This window comes from Trematomus bernacchii, unplaced genomic scaffold (genome assembly GCF_902827165.1).
Source record: "Trematomus bernacchii unplaced genomic scaffold, fTreBer1.1, whole genome shotgun sequence".
In the NCBI taxonomy this organism is placed as follows: Eukaryota; Metazoa; Chordata; class Actinopteri; order Perciformes; family Nototheniidae; genus Trematomus; species Trematomus bernacchii.
This window is the reverse complement of record NW_022987590.1, coordinates 221,008-240,197: the sequence shown is the minus strand read 5'-3', so window position 1 is coordinate 240,197 and position 19,190 is coordinate 221,008. Positions and strand designations below refer to the sequence as shown.

Sequence of the window (19,190 nt, the reverse complement as noted above, 5' to 3'; positions counted from 1 at the left end):
TTGCCGTGACCTCATTTTGTCCGAAAAAGACTTTTGTGCAAATGAAAATCTGAGAATGTTTCCCCTAAAAATGTGAGAATCCTGACTTTTTCCTCAGAATACATTTTTTTTATTTATTCTGAAATAAATACATATTTATTTTTCTTCTGAAAATCTCAGAATCTTGACTTTTCCACAGATTTCTGGAAAATATATAATTTGTCTAAAATATGTTTTCTGATCATTTTTTTCCCCTGAAAATCTGAAAAAATAATAATTCTGAAATTACAAATATTTTGTTTTTATCTGCAATTTTTTTCCTGAAAATCTCAGAACTCTCACTTAAAAAAAATATATATATATAAAACATATTTTCTTTTCATTTTCCTGAAAAAATTAAATAAAAAAAATACTGAAATAAAAAAATGCAAATCTCAGAATCCTGACTTTTCTCAGAATTCTGAAAAAAATAGCTTATCTTTTGGAAATAAAAAAATATTAATTTTATTCAGATTTTATTTTTCCAGAAACATTTTTCAGAATCCTGACTGTTTCCCAGACAAAATATATAGATTTTTTTTTCAGAAAATCTAAGAATTCTGACTCAATTCATTTTTTCTGATATATAAAAATATATATATTCAGAATCCTGAGTCCTGACTTTCTCAGAATTCTGAAGTAAAAAAATATGGATATTTTCAGATTTTTTCCCCCCGAAAATCTCATAATTCTGACTGCGCAGCACGAACACTTGTTTTGTCCTTATTTCAATCATTAGGTCAGGGTCTAAAAGTTGTTTAATGCGCTAAAACAGGGATATTATCTCCCCATTCATCTGACTCAGAGCATAGGGCTCTTATCTGACTGAGCCGAGAGCGGTGGACCGGAGGCGGGGCTTAAGGGAAACTAAACTGCGCATGCTCCGTGGGCCCACATACGGGTACTTTTGCTCTTCATGCGCCACGGAGCAGCTCTCATAGGAATGAACCGGAATGAACGGAGTACAAATTATAATATTCACCACTTTTCCACTTTTTTAATGACCGTTTCTTTTCCTTGAATTAATATTTCCTCAATGACGTTTGACTTTACCATGAGTACAATTGCACACGTGAAAAAATCATGAAATAAAACGTGTCTTTAAGGCAATTAGGTTATCTGATCATATATAAACAAAGGGCGCCCACTATTGGTCATACTGTCCCATTTTAAACTCAGATTCTGCTCAATTTATAACCTTTTGTAGTCTTGCATGAAATACAAAATAAAGGAATAAAAGTGACCTAAACCTTTATTATATAATGTTCATTTTCAAGTAGAAAGTTCTGTATCAAAAAACGTACTTAAGTAAAAGTACAAAAGTAGCCTATAAAAGTAAAATTAATTGTCAAAATAAATGTAGAGAAATGGATAGGATAAACTTCTAATATTCAGCATTGCTTAGTTCTCTCACCCTTTTTGTTGCCTGCTTATTTCCCCTAAATTAATATTTGTTTTGTGACATTTTACTTAAACATTACCAGGAAGACAGACAGCAAAAGTGTATACAAATAAAAAGTAACATTTTGGCAATTGAGACTTTGGAGCAAATGGTGACATCTGCGACTTATACTCTCCCATTTAACTACTGGTCATACTGTCCCATTTTAATTTGTCCACATTTTCTGTTAAACTTAGACTTTTTGTAATCTTAGACAAAACCATCAGTGTTGAAAGCACTCACATTCTTAAGAAATACAATATATTTTTAAATTATATTTTGTCCAAATCATAAGGAAAAATCTATAAAAAAAACATGAGAGACAAATACTCAACCAACAAGCCAGGAAACAGTAAGTGATATATTTTAATACAAAAGTATTCCTTACAAAAAACTGATGAAAGTGTCTGAAATCAAAGAGAGGTGACGAGTCAGATAACATGATGCGTTCTGACACATCACCCTGTGTCAGTAAACCAACACTGATGCTGAGGTCAGCTTATCAGCAAGAAAACCTCATCCTTAGTGAATTCTGCTAAATGCCTGCTGACATCAGGCACTCAACCCGTTAGTAGCACAGCTCAACACTCATCACATGCACAGGACTCGTGTTACAGAGTTAACGTAGTTCTGGCACTGAGAGAAGCTGCCTTTTGTTCCGGTGTAGGTACCAGATGTGTTCGGCCTACCAGATCTGTTCGGGGTCCGCTAAGCTTATCAATGACGTCACACATTGGCTGTACAGTAACCCAAGAGGACATTTTACACGGCCGAATTCCGCAAAGAATATTAAAAAATAACAATCGACAGTGAATGTATGTTAGTGGAACTGTGTCAGGAAAGTGAAGTGTTAATTAAGGAATGTTAATGAAGAACTGAAATGCATAAAATAGAAAGTTAATATGTAGCATATCCCTCGGAAATATGGTCTTAGACTTTACTGATGATTTCGAATTTATTGAAACTCCAGACTCAACGTAAGAGCATAAGACACAGTTCCACTAACATACATTCACTGTCGATTGTTAGTTTTTAATATTCTTGGGTTGCCGTACGGCCAATGCGTGACGTCATTGGTAAGCGTAACGGACCCCGAACAGATCTGGGAGGCCGAACACATCTGGTACCTACACCGGTTCATTCTGAGCCCAAACTGATCAAATGAGTAGAGGATCTTGCACATATGGAGAGGAAACAAAAATGCTCCTGAGCTGTGGTTTCAGTTAGTGCTGTACAACTTTCCTTTCTGTATATTCCCAGAGTGATACGAGCATCTCCTCACTGCAGCCTGGCTCTCTTCTCTGGGGGGGGTTTGCTGGGTGGGGCGGGGGCCGAGGACTTGGTGGCCGGTTCCCTCTCTTCTTGTTTAACAGCCTCTGCCGGGGGTTCAGGCTCCTTCTTCACCTCAACTGCAAAATAAAAGCATGAACTAAGAGGAAACTCATGGGTTGTTCCAGCTCCAATTTCACATGAAAATCTAAACATGTACTTTGAAATTAAATCTTAATGTAAAGACAACATTTCCTAGTTATGCACAGACCCAAAGTGAAGTGTAAATATACCACAAACAAAATCAAACTTAGGGCTTTTGACCAAAGAGAAAATCTAAAGCAAAATCATCAATTTGGATAAGGTCAGATCTGGAAGATATTATTTTAATTAAATCAGCTGTCTCTGAATATAACTCTTCACTGCATGAGTTTTTTGAGCACGGTAAAAATGTTGTTTTTGAAATGTTATGAAATATGGATTAAAGGCTAGTGACTTATCCGACCGGCCCACCTCGGTACCGCAAGTAAATACCGCTAGTAAATTGTCGACGGGGGGGGGGGGTGCTAGTGACTTATCCGACCGGCCCACTTCAGTTACGGACCATCGGCATTCGTCCTGAACGTCCCGATGGCCAGTCCGCCCCTGCATTCAATGTTACGCACTGATGTCCACAGACTGATACTTATGTCACTTTGTGATCTGAGTATATACAACAATGTTGAGGTTCATACCTGGAATGGGCTTCTCCCCAGGCTTAGGCTGAAATCACAGGGGAAAACATTAAGTGATTTCAAAAGATAAGACAAAGAAGATTTAACATGAATAATAGAAATATACCAATAGTTATAGTTTTGAGTTGGTGTAACGTGTACCTGGTAGAACGTGGGTGGAAACTTTGACCTGAGGTCCAGCAGCAACGTGTCCACACGATGCCTCTGGAACAGCGAGCTCGCTTCCTCCTTCTTCTTAGTCTTGGGTTTATTTTTCTCTGTAGAAAAGAGTTATCCCATATTCAACATAATAAACATGAACTTCCTATTATAAACATTTCAAGCTTGCAGGGCGCCATAGCTCTGGCTCTTGAAGACTTCCCTATCTGTTGTTTTGAATAGATTTCAAAACAGGAGCTATTTCACTACATTTCTATATCAGGGTATATGCAGGAATCCTGAAGTCAAATGTAAGACCTTTTAAGACCTTTTTTAAAGACCCTTTCCATACATTTTAAGACCTCATCGCCACTTGGAGTTTTAACCGGTTACATTGGCAACACACTTTACCTCACATTGACTATATACAGTATTGATTGTCCTTCCTCCTTATCTTCCAACCATTTGGACGCAGACTTGCATTTCCCCATAACGATGTTGTTTAACAACCGGCGTAAACGGACCTTCGCGCGCTATCAAGCAGTGAGCGTGCGATGTCCTGTTCAGATGAAATCCAACGGGATGCCATAAATAAACTACACAGAATCACACTACACACCTACGCAATGATTACATTCAGGCATACTGTAGAATACAACCCTTTGGACAATTTATATACTTATTGAAAACAAGCTACAAAATGTAATACCTTGGAAAATGCCGTTTAATACTTTTTAATAGCCTTAATTTTCGCTAAATTGATTTATCAACTTGTAATACTTTTTAAGAGCCCGCGGACACCCGGTATATTGTAAATTAACTAAACTAAACCGAACCTCTCTCCTCCTGATCCTTGAAGTGCCACCAGTATCCCTTGGATGGGTGATAGCGGCAGTACGACATGGCCTCATCAAAAGCAGACTGGATTCCATGGACAGCAGAGAGCTGAAACAGAGGGGGTTCATGTTACATCATTTAAATGTTATTAGAATCCATCATGAAAAGCATTTCCAACACTCAGTTCAAAGAGTTCTCACCGCTCTGGAGCTGATAACTGTTCCCAGGTCGGGGGCCTGATACACCACTCCTGCTATGATGTAGTAGTCAGCCAAGGGAATGTCTGGAGGATGGAAAGAGAGGAATTATCTTAAGAAATAAGCTCCAGTGCTATGTTATTTAAATGTATGTACTTATTTTAACAAGAACCATGCATACAAATACATTCATTTCAGAAAAGAGAAGGGATGATTTATGCCAGAGTTGAGCTAATAGCGAATTTCCATCTGCAGTCCTTAGGTTCTTATGTGTGTGTGACAGATTTCTTGTGACAGCCATGAGTATAACAAAAACACAATTCCTTGTATATGTGCGCCAACTTTGAAGTAAACCAGATTCTTGTTCTGAATCTTATATACTATAAGATGTTCTTTTTTCTCTGCCGGACCAATATCAGTAGCGTTCAGATGCTCACCTTGTGTTGGTGACTGCCTCTGCTGTTTCCGGATTATATAAAGGATTGGCTCCTGAGCGTGAAGAAGAATGTACTCCACTCCCACCATCTGGCTGAAATGAGACAGAAACAAATGTTTGCTTGTGGTTGTAGGAGGTCACTGTACTGGAAACATATTTCTGACCTTTAAAACCAAACAATTACATCTGTGTGTTTTTATTGGATTTCGATTCTGCATGATAATTCATTTGCATGCATCTCACAATACACTCAGTAGTCATTGTACTGGTAAAACACTAAGCTCAATGTGACTCTTAAAGGTCCCCTATTATACTGTTTTTCATTACTTTATTATAGGTCTCAGATATATACAGAACATGTCTCTGAAGTGTTTGGCTCCAAACACCAAACAGATCATTGCAGCATTACCCATAATCCCCTCTGTTTCAGCCCTGTTTCAAAAGTGCTGATTCTCTGTCTGTTACTTTAGATGAAAATAAGGAGCCCCTCCCCACGCCCCTCTGAGAGATATTTGGTTACAAAGAACACAGTGGTGCTCTAGGAGGAGATTCAGGTGATAAGGTGGGGGGGGGGGGGGGTTACCTTGGTTGCTGATTGGCTAATGGTTACACAAGCCAAGAAATCGTTATGACATCATAAAGTGGCCAAAATCTGATCAGCTCATTTTCAGACAGGTTTTTATAGAAATGGATCAGGACAAAAAGAGAGAGAATCTTTGTTCCTGAAACTTTCAGAGTCTCTTTCACAGAGGGGACACATGTTGATGAAGAAGAGACATGAAGAAGAGGGGACACATGTTGATGTAGAAGAGACATGAAGAAGAGGGGACACATGTTGATGTAGAAGAGACATGAAGAAGAGGGGACACATGTTGATGTAGAAGAGACATGAAGAAGAGGGGACACATGTTGATGTAGAAGAGACATGAAGAAGAGGGGACACATGTTGATGTAGAAGAGACATGAAGAAGAGGGGACACATGTTGATGTCGAAGAGACATGAAGAAGAGGGGACACATGTTGATGAAGAAGAGACATGAAGAAGGGGATTTTGCATAATAGGTGACCTTTAATTTATGTTTCATTATGTGGAACTATTTTCCAAGTAGCACCAAATTGCAGAGTTTAAGATGAACTTACTTCAGATGTTCCAGAGTGAGCCGCTGCATCTTCACCACCTCGTTGTTACAGGTGCGGTCGTAGAAGGGGTTACTCCTCTCAGAGAAGTAGTCCAGAACATTTCCAGGGTTGAGAATCGGCACCCAGCCGCTGTCCACCCAGGAAATCCCAAGGAGGTTGTCTGCAAATCGATCGAAAAATGTAACTAATGTTTTAAGTCAGTTTAATACAATCACATTGGTTTCATGTGACAGATTATTTCAGGCATGGATGGATCAGGCACCTATGTTATTCATCATAATCACTGCCTCAGGTTATAATGTCCTGCTATGTTTTTAAAAAGTATTTCAAACAGCTTCAATCAGGACTATTACAAAAGGGCTGTGGTCTAAATCACTAATTATATACACCATGTATTTCGTCTGTTTTATTGAAGTTGGTTAGTCAATATTTTAAAAAGGATGCAATTTATGATGCTTCTCTTGCAATAGTGTGAAGATTCATTTCTAGATTCAACTTTTTGTCCATAAATAGTCCGAAAATACTACATTTCCATCACATTGTTATCAAAGTCCATTTTGGTCCCAAAGATATTCACTTTGATATAGAGAGGCGAAGTCCCTCCCTTTCCGGGGGACCTCCATGGGACATTATTTCGGAAAAAATATGTATTGAAGTCAATGGGGAGAGAAAGATTATCTTTCGATCCCGTTTGAATTGTGCCACGAATTACACATATGATGTTTGTCAATTTAAAAGATAATTTTACAAGTCAAAAAAATTAAAATGTGTCGTAAAACTGTGAAGTAACACTTTTTTTGTGTGAAACCGCTCAATGAACTACATCTCCCGTCTCGCACCACACACCAAGACGGCCGTCACGTTGGCACATTTCACTTCTTTCTTTCAGAATGAGGCGGAAAGTATTAAAAGAGGTGAAAATCACTCCAAGTCTGGGCATGTTGAGAGCTGTACATACACACAAGGGGAGTTAGTCGGTTCCGTAAGAGCCAGCATGCGGGACTGGGATTCTGGGATTTGTAGTCTTTCTAGTTGTGTATTTTTCATAGTCTTATATTTCAACAGTTTTACGACAAACTGTGACCTTTTTTGACATGGAAATGATTTTTTAAGATTGACAAACATCATGTGTGTAATTCGTGGCACAATTCAAACGGGATCGAAAGATAATCTTTCTCTCCCCATTGACTTCAATGCATAATATTTCCGAAATAAGGTCCCATGGGTTGGAAGTAGATGGGCGGGACTTAACCTCTCTATGGAGCAAAACAGATAATTAAAGTAGAACATCTCCATATTTGAGTGGCTGAAAGCATTTCTGATACTTTAAACAAACATTTATCAATTGTTGTCAATCTCCCAGTTTTATACCATACTCATGGATAAATTAACCTATACATATATGTGTATTTAATAAATGAGTTATATGTTGTATTACCTAATAAACTAAAAAGTAACTTAAAGCTGTCAAAAGAAGTAAAGAGTACACTATTGTCTTCTGAAATGTAGTGGAGTAGTAGAGTATAAAGTAGCCAAAAGTGTGAATACTCTGGTAAAGTACAAGTACCTCAGAATTGTCCTTAAGTCCAGTACTTGAGTAAATGTACTTAGTTACTTCCCACCTCTGCAAACCGTAATGTTAAACAAATCGGTTTCTGAAAAATGTTCTCCCAACAACATTGCTGGAATTTATATTAATACAATTCGGTTCGTTGCTTTATTAACCATTCATACCCAGCCAGCATTAGCTAAACTAGCCAAAATGCTAAGAAAAGCATAGGAGGAAATGCTAACCGTTGCTAACGATAGCATGTAGCATTTACAAAGATATGTGAAACAACAGGAAATAAACGCAGCAGCTTTTTTTTTAAGGTGTTCCACTAAAACACATGCATTGTTAACTCATTGAATATGACAACAGCGAAGAGGAAATGCTTCTAAATAACTGTATAATAAAGAATAAACTGGAAATGTAGCATCTTTCTTTACCTTTGAAATCCACCGACGCCATGACAGATGTAAACAACAGCCTCACAAAGAGGACGTCATCAGTGTGCATCCGATCGTAGTTGGATGACGTCTTCATCTTTTTTATAATTAGTTAAAATGGAATAAAATGAAGAAATAAAGCAATGGAAATGCCTTTTAATAGAAGAGGAAAATGTGCTTGAACATAATAACAGCATAAATAATAAAACAAATAATAGGCATGTGATGATAGGAGAAAAAAAATCCATTAAAAAATGCATTTTCCTTTTATAAAAGTATAAATATGACAAACATAATTATAATTTGATAAACAGAATAATTTAGGAGAATAACTCAAACTACATAAACATAATTTGATAGCAACAGGAATTTGATAAACTCTTACATTTAATTGTATTAAAGAATTTATTTTTGAGAATTCATTTATTGAAGGATAGCCCCTTGAGATGTAGCATTTCATTTTCGAGGGGGTCCTAAAACATATTATAACATTGTGCATTAGCATATTTATTGGCTGTATATCTGGGTCTCAGTTAAAGGCGACAACACGCAGTTTGAGTATTGCGCAATCCAATGCAACAGCTTTCAGGGTCACGGTTCTTATTTCTGATCTGCAGCATTTGCTCCAGAGAGACCAGATTCCGAAGACACACCCAGACAGCTGAGGGTTCACCACCCTGAGAGTGTGACAGGACATTTTAAGCATGCTCACACACACACACACACACACACACACACACACACACACACACACACACACACACACACGCACACGCACACGCACACACACACACACGCAGTGTTATTGTCACAAATGAGAGGCTGTTTTTTTTCTAAGGGGTAAAAGGGGACGAGCTTATTCATCACCTAGCTTTCTGCTCCCCTTTCAATAACACCATTACCCTGCAGAAACCCCGGTCTGATGACATCAGCCTGTCATTAGTGTGTGTGTGTGTGTGTGTGTGTGTGTGTGTGTGTGTGTGTGTGTGTGTGTGTGTGTGTGCGTGTGTGTGTGCGTGCGTGCGTGTGCGTGTGTGTGTGCGTGTGTGTGGAAGAGGCTGCTGGCTGCTGGGCGAGAGACGACATGCTGGATGATCTTTATCTGATTCATCCGAGTGGAGATGACTGCATTCCTCCGATGATTTCAGATAATAGCGTGAGACTGAGAGAGGAAGGAGGCTGGCAATGGCATTGTTATTGTAAAGCAGCTTTTATGACAGCAAGAATTCAGACTAATTAGGCATTTTTCATATATTCTTCAATTCTATCGGGGTTTATTTGGCTATAATTAATATGAATGCAAGAAAAGGAACATAACATGGTGGAAAGATCTTATTTAAAACTCAGAACTAATGAGAATATCTCCCTTATAGATACATTGGGTTATGTGTTATTCACATAGGAAATTACAATCATGTATTGACACAAATAATATACGATTATTTGTGATGTATAGTTCAACCCTTACATATTTTGTGTTCATTATCTTGTATTATTTGATGTTGTTTTACCCCCCCAAAAAATGTAATTTCATAATGAATACTGTTACGTGATTTTCGTCAATAAGGCTAACTAAATACATGACGAAAATGTCTCTTAAGACCACACATTATCTATAAAGAAAATGTTCTCAATGCTTCTCGTTTGACATGAAACAGTGCGTGAATTTAGCAAACAAACAATTAATTAAGTTATCTCCAAATAAACTGATAATGCAATCAGACGCTGTCCTCCTCTTCCTGCTGGAGGACCCCCATGGGACCACTGGCCTTGTGTTTATCCACCAATCGGCGCGCAGGAGAGGAAGAACCCGAGCAGCAGCGCGCAGGGTTTACGCGCAGAGGAGACGTAAAGCTGCGACACGACCGAGAGGATGCAGTGGATTTAAAACCTTAAAATCCCAGCTAATTTACAGCCGGGCGACAGGGGAGATATCATAAAGAGAAATACCGAGGAGGACGATATGAGTGTGGTTAAGGCCGGACTCACGGACGGTGGATCCCCGAGGCAGTGCGCTCAGCCTCCGAGCCGGAGCAAAGATGCGCGGATCCAGCAGCAGCAGCAGCAGCTCCAGAGGCACCATGGAGCCTCCGTGCTCAAACAGCCCTCCCTCAACGAACCGGGGGACGTGGTGAGGCGGGCTCTGGACTTCAAGAGCCAGGGAACCCAGTGCTACAAGGATAAGAAGTACCGGGAGGCGATCGGGAAGTACCACCGCGCTCTGCTGGAGATCAAGGGGCTGTGCAGGGTGCTTGGAGACCCGGAGATCAAGACCCTTTCCCCGCTGCTGCCCACCCTCAGCAAGCCCAGCTCCCTGACGGAGGAGCAGAAGGGGGCCATGGAGAACGCGGAGCTGGAGTGCTACAACAGCCTGGCCGGTGAGACACGGTTCTATATTATATTACATTACAATGCATTACATTATATCACATTTCATTTCATCACATTACATCGCATTACATGACATTATATTACATTAAATTATATTGCATTACATTGCACTATATTACCTGATGCGCTTTATCAATTCAAGTCAATCCTTTATTGGCATGACCATAATGACAAACAGTATTGCCAAAGCTTATACAATTCTAAATATCTAAATAAATATACATTTGTATTGTGCTGTTATGTTCCGAGCAAAAGCAAGAATAACATGGTTTCTTTACGAGGAAAAACATATACATTTTGAACATGAACTAGAACAAATCAATTAAAAAAATAAAATAAAACAAAGAACAATAGAAAAGGTTATGGTGGATTATTGGTTATTGTGTAGAATAATGCTGATAATACATTCATTAGAAAAAATAAAATATATATATTTTTCAAATAATTGAGGATGCCTATTTTGGGAAGAATTGTTTCTGGACATTACATTACACTGCATTTAGCTGACGCTTTTATCCAAAGCGACTTACAATAAGTGCTATAAACCATGATACAAACTCAGAACAAGATAAATGCAGATATATATATATAAATAAAAAAGAAAATAAATATCAATAAGATGTGTTTTACCTAAATGTATTATGTAAAACAACATAACAGAAAATGCTGCATTTCAGTTTAATACACACAGTTGAGCTCAAACACACTATTTTATGAACATAGAGGTTTTCTTGCAGAATTAAATAAGAACCAATGACCCAAAGAAAGTGAAAACCATAAAGCAGATTCAGGCAGTAGGCGAATAGATTCACATTTAAAGTATTAGCCTACAGAACAGCACAGTTTACAGAGAAGAGATAACATCTGATCCTTTTACAACAAACACTAAATGCTTAGGTTTTAGTGATCCTGCTAGTAATCCACAATTTTTAGAAATATCACAGTTATCAGATTTTTGGGAATACAGTTACCTTTGTTTTTGATGACGTAATCCTGTTACACGTAATCCGTTACTTCCCAATCCTACACACACACACACACACACACACACACACACACACACACACACACACACACACACACACACACACACACACACACACACACACACACACACACACACACACACACACACACACACACACACACACACACAGTGCCTCTCCACAGATTCTGGGAGACTCCTGAGCTCATGAATGATTCATATAGAAGAGTATGAGTCATTCTCAGGCTCACCCCACTATCAACCTGCTTTTTTTAAACATCCGCTTCATATTGGTGGTATTTGGTAACCCCCCTTCGGGTAAATATTTATTCAAAGAATCCCTCGTTCTATATGTTTTCTGGTTTATAATGAAATCAAACATTGGATGCTGTGTTATCAGTAACGTTTTTTAACTATAGGGTTGTGTATTGGCGATACATCTGGCTATATGATAGTGTTGTGATTCAAAAGCCTATAATGTATAGATATCAATCATCTTCCGTTACCATTAATCTGCCTATTACTTTTTCATATAACGATCAGAAAACAATAAAAATGTTAATCCTTCCAAGAAATGTCTTAAAATGTCTTGTTTTGTGAGTGCTTACCACCAGATATTCACTTGAAATGGCAAATTGCATTTCACATTACGTAATTGTAATTGTAGGAACCACAAACCACTGATGTATATATAATCTGAGTAAAACGTTTACATTTCTTGCAAAGCAGTAAGACCTGCATCATTTTGCATGAAATCTTTAAAAGAAATATATTACGATACTGTAAGCAAGGTAAAATATTGCGTTGTACAAGAACCACCATATACATACATCTTATGCATATGGTGGTTCTTATACTATGCATTTAAAAACTGTAGGCTGCACTATTTTGTTATGTGATGTTTGATTGTATGCAATATTTGCCATTGTCTGACGCATGTTAACTATTATTTGAAAATCCATGCAGTGTTTTTTAATCACACAAAAGAACAAGTGTATTGGTATGTTCTAACCTCCCTATTATTACTCCTCCATCTTCCCCTCCTCCCAGCCTGCCTGCTGCAGATGGAGCTGGTGAACTACGAGCGGGTGAAGGAGTATTGTCTGAAAGTGCTTTACAAAGAGGGGAAGAACTTCAAAGCTCTGTACCGCTCCGGAGTGGCCTACTACCACCTGGGAGAGTTCCAGAAGGCCCTGTACTACCTGAAGGAGTCGCACAAGCAGGAGCCGTCAGGTCAGAGCTGCCTCAGTGCTTTTATTCTTACAGGACAAAGACCACAGATGTTGGTTTGATTCACTTTGCAGCCACTTTCCCTTTTTTACTCCACTGAATTTATTAGGGGGCTTATTCGGCTTTTTCTCTTTCCTGTAGTGTGTTCTATAGGTTTGAGTGCATGTAAATGGTCTGCAGAGGCTAAAATCCCTGTGTTCCCTGCAGAGGGAGTTTTTCTCTCCCACACACCGTCTTTTGTATTTTAAGGATTAAGACAAAGTATTTTTTTTTACCTAGTGGTAGTACTTAAAGGTCTCCTATTATACTGTTTTTCATCAATATATCACAGGTCTCAGATATATACAGAACATGTCTCTGAAGTGTTTGGCTCCAAACACCAAACAGATCATTGCAGCATCCCATAATCCCCTCTGTTTCAGCCCTGTTTCCAAAGTGCTGATTCTCTGTCTGTTACTTTAGATGAAAATAAGGAGCCCCTCCCCACGCCCCTCTGAGAGATATTTGGTAAAAAAGAACACAATGGTGCTCTAGGAGGAGATTCAGGTGATAAGGTGGGGGGGGGGGGGGTTACCTTGGTTGGTGATTGGCTAATGGTTACACAAACCAAAACATCGTTATGACATCATAAAGTGGCCAAAATCTGATCAGCTCATTTTCAGACAGGTTTTTATATAAATGGATCAGGACAAAAAGAGAGAGAATCTTTGTTCCTGAAACTTTCAGAGTCTCTTTACACAGAGGGGACACATGTTGATGTAGAAGAGACATGAAGAAGAGGGGACACATGTTGATGAAGAAGAGACATGAGAAAGAGGGGACACATGTTGATGTAGAAGAGACATGAAGAAGAGGGGACACATGTTGATGAAGAAGAGACATGAGAAAGAGGGGACACATGTTGATGTAGAAGAGACATGAAGAAGAGGGGACACATGTTGATGTATAAAAGACAGGGAAAAGTGCATTTTGCATGATAGGTGACCTTTAAGTAAAACAGATGAGTACTTTGTCCTCTACTGCTTAAAACCACAAAAGATAACATTTAAAATGGTGTTTCATCTGGAAACAAAAACATGTTTATCCGTAGTCGCTGAAAATAAATTTCCAACCATGATTTCCTGCAGCCACACTGAGTTTAAATGGAAGATTTACGAGCATATTGATGCACCGTTTCCTGTGTGAGCAGGAAATAAATCAGCGTTTCCCTCTCTTTGTTTCCAGACACCAATGCCATCCGCTACATCCAGCTGACAGAGATGAAGATCCGCAGGAATGCCCAGAGGGAAAAGAAAGAGGCGCTGGCTTGAGGACAAGAACAAATCAACCTTCACCCAGACCTTACACACCTGCAGTGTCTCGGTGTGAAAACATGTTCGTTTGCTTTTGCCTTGCACAGCATCTGGTTGCCAGTTTTGTGATTGAATTTCATCGTTGTGTGCTTGAAGAGTTTCTCTTTCTTTCTTTTATCGTACATGATCCTGCGGTGGCCGACAGGTGCAAACGCGTTACTACTGCGAAAAAACATTTAGATTGGGAGAAACACGCTACAGCTTCAGAAACGATGCAGATATAAAAACAGAAATGTGCCAAAAACACATGAAGAAACATCTTCAGCAACTTGACAACACATGCAGCATTTAGAAAAAACATTCCCCGACTTGAGGAAACATGCGCAGCGTTTACTAAAAACTGCAGAAACCGAACACTGCAAATACAAAATGCTGTAAATACAAAACGCTGCAAGAAGCTCAAAACACAACGGAGACCAGGGGACACTAAAAAGTGATGCACACATCTGGGAGACCAGGGGACACTAAAGAGTGACGCACACAGCTGGGAGACCAGGGGAGTCGGGGACACTAAAGAGTGACGCACACAGCTGGGACGGAGCACTTGGTGACGTTCAGGATTACAAAGTTGGACAACTGTCTCTGTTGTTGGAAACTAAAATGTTAACTTATTTTAACAAAGTGATCACATGACTCCTTCTGATGTTACTGCAGATCTGCTGTAAGCTAGCTAGCTAACCTAGTCATTTGAGATATACTGACAAACACTTCCAGTTATGAGACAGACTGACTCTGCAACAGAGACAGTTGTTCAGCTTTATAATCCTGAACGTCACCAGGCTGTCCCAGCTGTGTGTGTCACTTTTTAGTGTACCCTGGTCTCCCAGCTGTGTGCGTCACTTTTTAGTGTCCCCTGGTTTCTGTTGTGTTTTCAGCTTCTTGCAGAGTTTGGTATTTTTATATGTGCAGCATTGTTTTTAAAACTGCAGCGAGTTTCTCCCGATGGAAGTGTTTTGGGCCGTTGTAGCGCGTTTCCACTTGTCGGCCACCGTAAGATTCTGTCTTCGAACTGCCAAATTGTCTCTAGTCTTAAGTATTTTTTAACAAACTGATGCACTGCCAGTCCAAACATTGCACATACAGGCCAACACTTGTGATAGAGGAAGGAGGAGTCCAGCAGGCGAGTGTCACTGCACGTTAGCCCGCGCACAAGATGTCCAAAAGAGGAACAACCACCTACACCACCATGCTTTTATTTTGAAAGTTTTATACTCTTGATAACATCTGAAGTAAAGGTGCTGTCATTAAGTCTTAAGGTTTCTATCTCAAGACGTGTAGGCGAGGACATCAATGGGTGCTAAATGCAGTAAGAGACATATCACAAAATGTAAATAGGCTACTTTATATAAATCATGAAAATAATATAACAAGCTATTTAGTGTTTATTGATGCCAAAACAAAGCACTCACAGCATTCACTGTATCAACAATTACTGTGTGTTTACTGTAAAGGTGTGTGTGTGTAATAAATGTGTCTATTGATTGAAGTCGTTGTGATGCTGAAGTGGGTTTATGTTCCTTTAAAGCAAGAAATAGATCCATGGAGCAATGTTGATGAATGTATAAGTGAACCTGAGCTGAACTAAATGATTCTATATCATTGTTTTTTTCTGTAGGTTGAACTCTGAATTTTAGCGCCTCTTATGGATTTGCTTTAGCTATTCAAGCAACAAAGGTACATTTCTCAGAAAGATAATAATTACCCATCAAGATTTCAAAATTGAAACATGTTCAATTGTTTGATATCCAGGTAGTTCAGACACTCTCCAACTACAGGCATTCTATTCTGGAAAATGATATTTACCTGCTCCCTGTTGCAGCTGTTAGCTAATCCAAGCAAAGATGACCACCTGATTACCTGGATAGAGAATGGACGTTTCTTGCTGCAGCGGAAAATGCTAACCGAAACAGTAAAGTTGCAAGCTAGTGAATTAAACAAAGAGCAAAGGATGAAAAAAAGCATTTGATAAAGCCATGAATTCAACGAGGAAACACAGACTCTTGCAAAAGAAACTGGATAGTTTACTATGATTTTACTCAAATCAGTGTTCCAGTGCAAATACAAGTCAGTCACTAACAGGATCATTCCCAACGCCAACGATGTCCATCAGCAACAGTCCATCAGCTTATTCGTGGTAACATCTCGGACACATTTAAGGAAACGTCGGACAAGAGCGGTGTTTCAACCAGCAGCACGATCATAAAGCACGATCACATTCTGCAGGCCTCAGAGAAAAGCATTCACGTTTTACATAAGACAGATCTCAGGTCACTTAACATTTGAAAATGAAATGACAGAAACGGGCCTTAAGACCAGAGTCAGATGGTGTTTCTTTTTTCAAATAATTGATTAATAAGCGTGTTTTATGACCCGACAGTCCATGGGAAGAACGTAACCGGGCATTTCCTCCAAAAAACATTTGTGAAATTAATATTCAACCTCGGTACGATACAAACGCCATAAAAAGCGGAGACATTAAATAATCAATGTGCACCGACCAGTCTGCATGCATTTAGCTCAGTTTAAAAAAAATGTGTTGATGTATATGGGATGCAAATAACATATATTTTGAGTTATTGATTACATTCTTATAATTAAAAACTTTAACAATTCACCGAAGCCCAATTTGTTGTCATCAAATTGCAGTTTCTTGCAAATCAAACATTCAGTTTACTATCAGAAAAGATGAAGCACATTTTACTTAATTGAGACGCTGGAGAATGTTGGGTGTTTAAAGTTTTAAATTAGTTTCTTACAGTCAAGCTGAGTTTTCATTATATGTTTTTTTTCCGAGTTAAATGTGGGGTAGGTAAGTTTGAGAAACCGGCTCGAGATACACTTTTTGTTATATTCCATGGAATGCTCTTAACATCCAGATAGCAATGAATATCTTAAGTGCTTTGACAAAAAATCCATAAAAAAATGTCATCTGTGGAAGCCCTAGTACTGTAAAAAGCACGACCAATCATCTGAGCCGGCCCGGCTAAAATAACTGGATGGCCTACCTGCCTGTCAGCCTTCCATCTCGTGCACAAACTTATCTCGTGCGCGTTCGTGTGTGTTGGAGGAGGGGCTCTGTAAGGAAGTGGCAGATTTTTTCCGGTTGTGTATTTTCAAATTCTAGCGATCTCGAGCTGGTTTCTCCAAAATTACCTACCCCACCTTTAAGACGTTGGTACTGAAGAGGTTTAGGCTACACGTGAGTTTCTTTTTGAGAACAAAAAAAAAGGGTTATAAAATAAAAGAATCAGAAAATCAGAGACTGAAGTGAGGATTCGGAGATAAACAAAAAAAAGGTAGAATTTAGAGTTCTAAGAAAATAAATGTGAACTCCGGGGAAAAAGTCAGAATCAGACATCTTTAGAAGAAGTCGACATTTTGAGAAAGAAAAAAAAAGACAGAATTCTGAACTTAATCCTAGAACAAAAAAACGTTGGTCATATCCCCCCAGAAAATGTTTTCCTTATCTTCTTCCCAACATTGGAAAAAGGGAATGATTTGTATTTTAATGTAGATTCCCCAGCTGATCGTGCCTGCTTTGATTCTCAAGTTGGATCGAAACTACTTGTGAAAGATGTTTAAAACAACCTGAAAATTATTTAAAAAGCGTGGAACAGACAAATAAATATATAAAAGTCAAACGTGGCATTCATAACAAGTGTCAAAAAATCAAGGCAAAAACAATGCATTATAAAAATAACTTAAATAAATAACATTAAATAATAAATACACACATGCCACCAGGGCCTGCTTCACCTGTAAGCACACTTTACATCCCTCAATTCTTTCTTGATCAACAATTCATTCATGAGGCGGACATTTAAATACAGTTACAAACAAAACGTTCCCTTTTTAAGTCTGGAGGAATGGGATATCACGGTGTACAGGCGATAAAAAAAAGAGAGTGAATTATACCGACAAGAAACACGATGCGTTTTCTGACAAATTAAAGAAAGAATCAGAGACCTAATTCCTTCTGAAGTTGGAAAAAGACATACATTCATGACGCTTTCCGAAAGTGCACTTCTTTAAAATGCACAATCTTCAACTCAAAGCATGACGTTTAATACAAGTTATGTAAAGCTTTGTGAAACTGTCCTGCTATAAAGCCATAAATCAGGTTATTCCCAAAGAAAAATCATTTACATTTTAAATTACTCATTTTTTAGACGCCACATTTGAGGATTCGTATAAAAAAATGGCAAAACAACAAATGTCGTAAAGGGTAAATATTCACATTTAGGTAGTTAGTGGCCATATGGAGGAAAGTGAGTCTTCTTCCTTTAAGCACGGATTAAAGCTAGAACAGATTCATTTTGTCAGTATTCATTCACCCACACCAGTAAGAAGGGACAGGCATGTCTGTCCTTTTTCCAACCCAGTTAAGATTAAACCACGGCTACTTCCACACAACGCAGACATTTCGACAGAGCATCTTTTTCTGTGATTTAGGAAAATACCACTTTTAAAATATGAACGACGATCACAGTTATGAAGATATGAGGTGGTACTGAAGAATATAGAAAACTAAATTACATGTCACTTGTTAGACGCTTTTACCCAAAGCGACTTACATTCACTCAAATCCCCACAGGAGCAATTTGGGGCTAAGTGTCTTGTCCAAGGACACAACGACATGATGACTGCAGTGGGGGTTGAACCAGTGCTCCCCTGATCCTTGAAAATACTAGTAGTCTACTACATCCTCAGTAAGAGGAGGTATTAGGTTACCGTTTTTTTTGTAACATTAGCTAGACCTGCTGTTTTGGGATCGTTCTGTAAATGGGGATAGCTGCTATAGCTATAGCACTAGTTAACTAATTCTTTGTGGTCTCATCAATTCTAAGTTTAGTGACGGACTGCAGCTAAGCAGACTCACAGTCGTTAGCAGCTTTAGCATCCCCCTATGCAGTCAGTGCACATCATGCTACAAAACATCACAGCGATCTTGGAAAAGCCTAGTAGATATAGTCAAATATATACTGTACTTATGTTGTTAGATAAAGTGTTGTTATACTCGTTTATTCTTCTTC

General features: G+C 38.7%; 2 protein-coding genes across 2 annotated transcripts; one reads left to right on the top strand and one right to left on the bottom strand.

Annotated features, from left to right (window-relative positions):
* Nucleotides 1–1,806: 1,806 nt before the first annotated feature.
* Nucleotides 1,807–8,298, bottom strand: med6 (mediator complex subunit 6). Its single transcript, XM_034129109.1, has 8 exons — nucleotides 8,200–8,298; nucleotides 6,211–6,370; nucleotides 5,072–5,163; nucleotides 4,638–4,720; nucleotides 4,437–4,545; nucleotides 3,604–3,719; nucleotides 3,463–3,490; nucleotides 1,807–2,868 (listed from the first exon to the last, which is right to left on the bottom strand). The coding sequence occupies exons 1-8, from the start codon at nucleotides 8,294–8,296 to the stop codon at nucleotides 2,738–2,740; spliced, it is 816 nt and encodes a 271-aa protein (XP_033985000.1). The 5' UTR covers nucleotides 8,297–8,298; the 3' UTR covers nucleotides 1,807–2,737.
* A 1,689-nt stretch (nucleotides 8,299–9,987) lies between these two features.
* Nucleotides 9,988–14,555, top strand: LOC117481428 (tetratricopeptide repeat protein 9A). The gene is made up of 3 exons (XM_034129108.1): nucleotides 9,988–10,577; nucleotides 12,626–12,808; nucleotides 14,030–14,555. Exons 1-3 carry the CDS (start codon nucleotides 10,163–10,165, stop codon nucleotides 14,113–14,115), a joined length of 684 nt encoding a protein of 227 aa, XP_033984999.1. The 5' UTR covers nucleotides 9,988–10,162; the 3' UTR covers nucleotides 14,116–14,555.
* Nucleotides 14,556–19,190: the final 4,635 nt, after the last annotated feature.

Bases quoted from the DNA above. Each gene is read 5' to 3' on its own strand.
- med6 (XM_034129109.1), bottom strand. From the start codon at position 8,296: ATGAAGACGTCATCCAACTACGATCGGATGCACACTGATGACGTCCTC. The intron at 4,721-5,071 runs GTGAGCATCTGA...TCCATCCTCCAG, and splicing joins GAGGCAGTCACCAACACAAG to ACATTCCCTTGGCTGACTAC. The intron at 2,869-3,462 runs GTATGAACCTCA...TTTATTTTGCAG, and splicing joins TGGGGAGAAGCCCATTCCAG to TTGAGGTGAAGAAGGAGCCT.
- LOC117481428 (XM_034129108.1), top strand. From the start codon at position 10,163: ATGAGTGTGGTTAAGGCCGGACTCACGGACGGTGGATCCCCGAGGCAG. The intron at 10,578-12,625 runs GTGAGACACGGT...CCCTCCTCCCAG, and splicing joins GTGCTACAACAGCCTGGCCG to CCTGCCTGCTGCAGATGGAG. The intron at 12,809-14,029 runs GTCAGAGCTGCC...CTTTGTTTCCAG, and splicing joins GCACAAGCAGGAGCCGTCAG to ACACCAATGCCATCCGCTAC.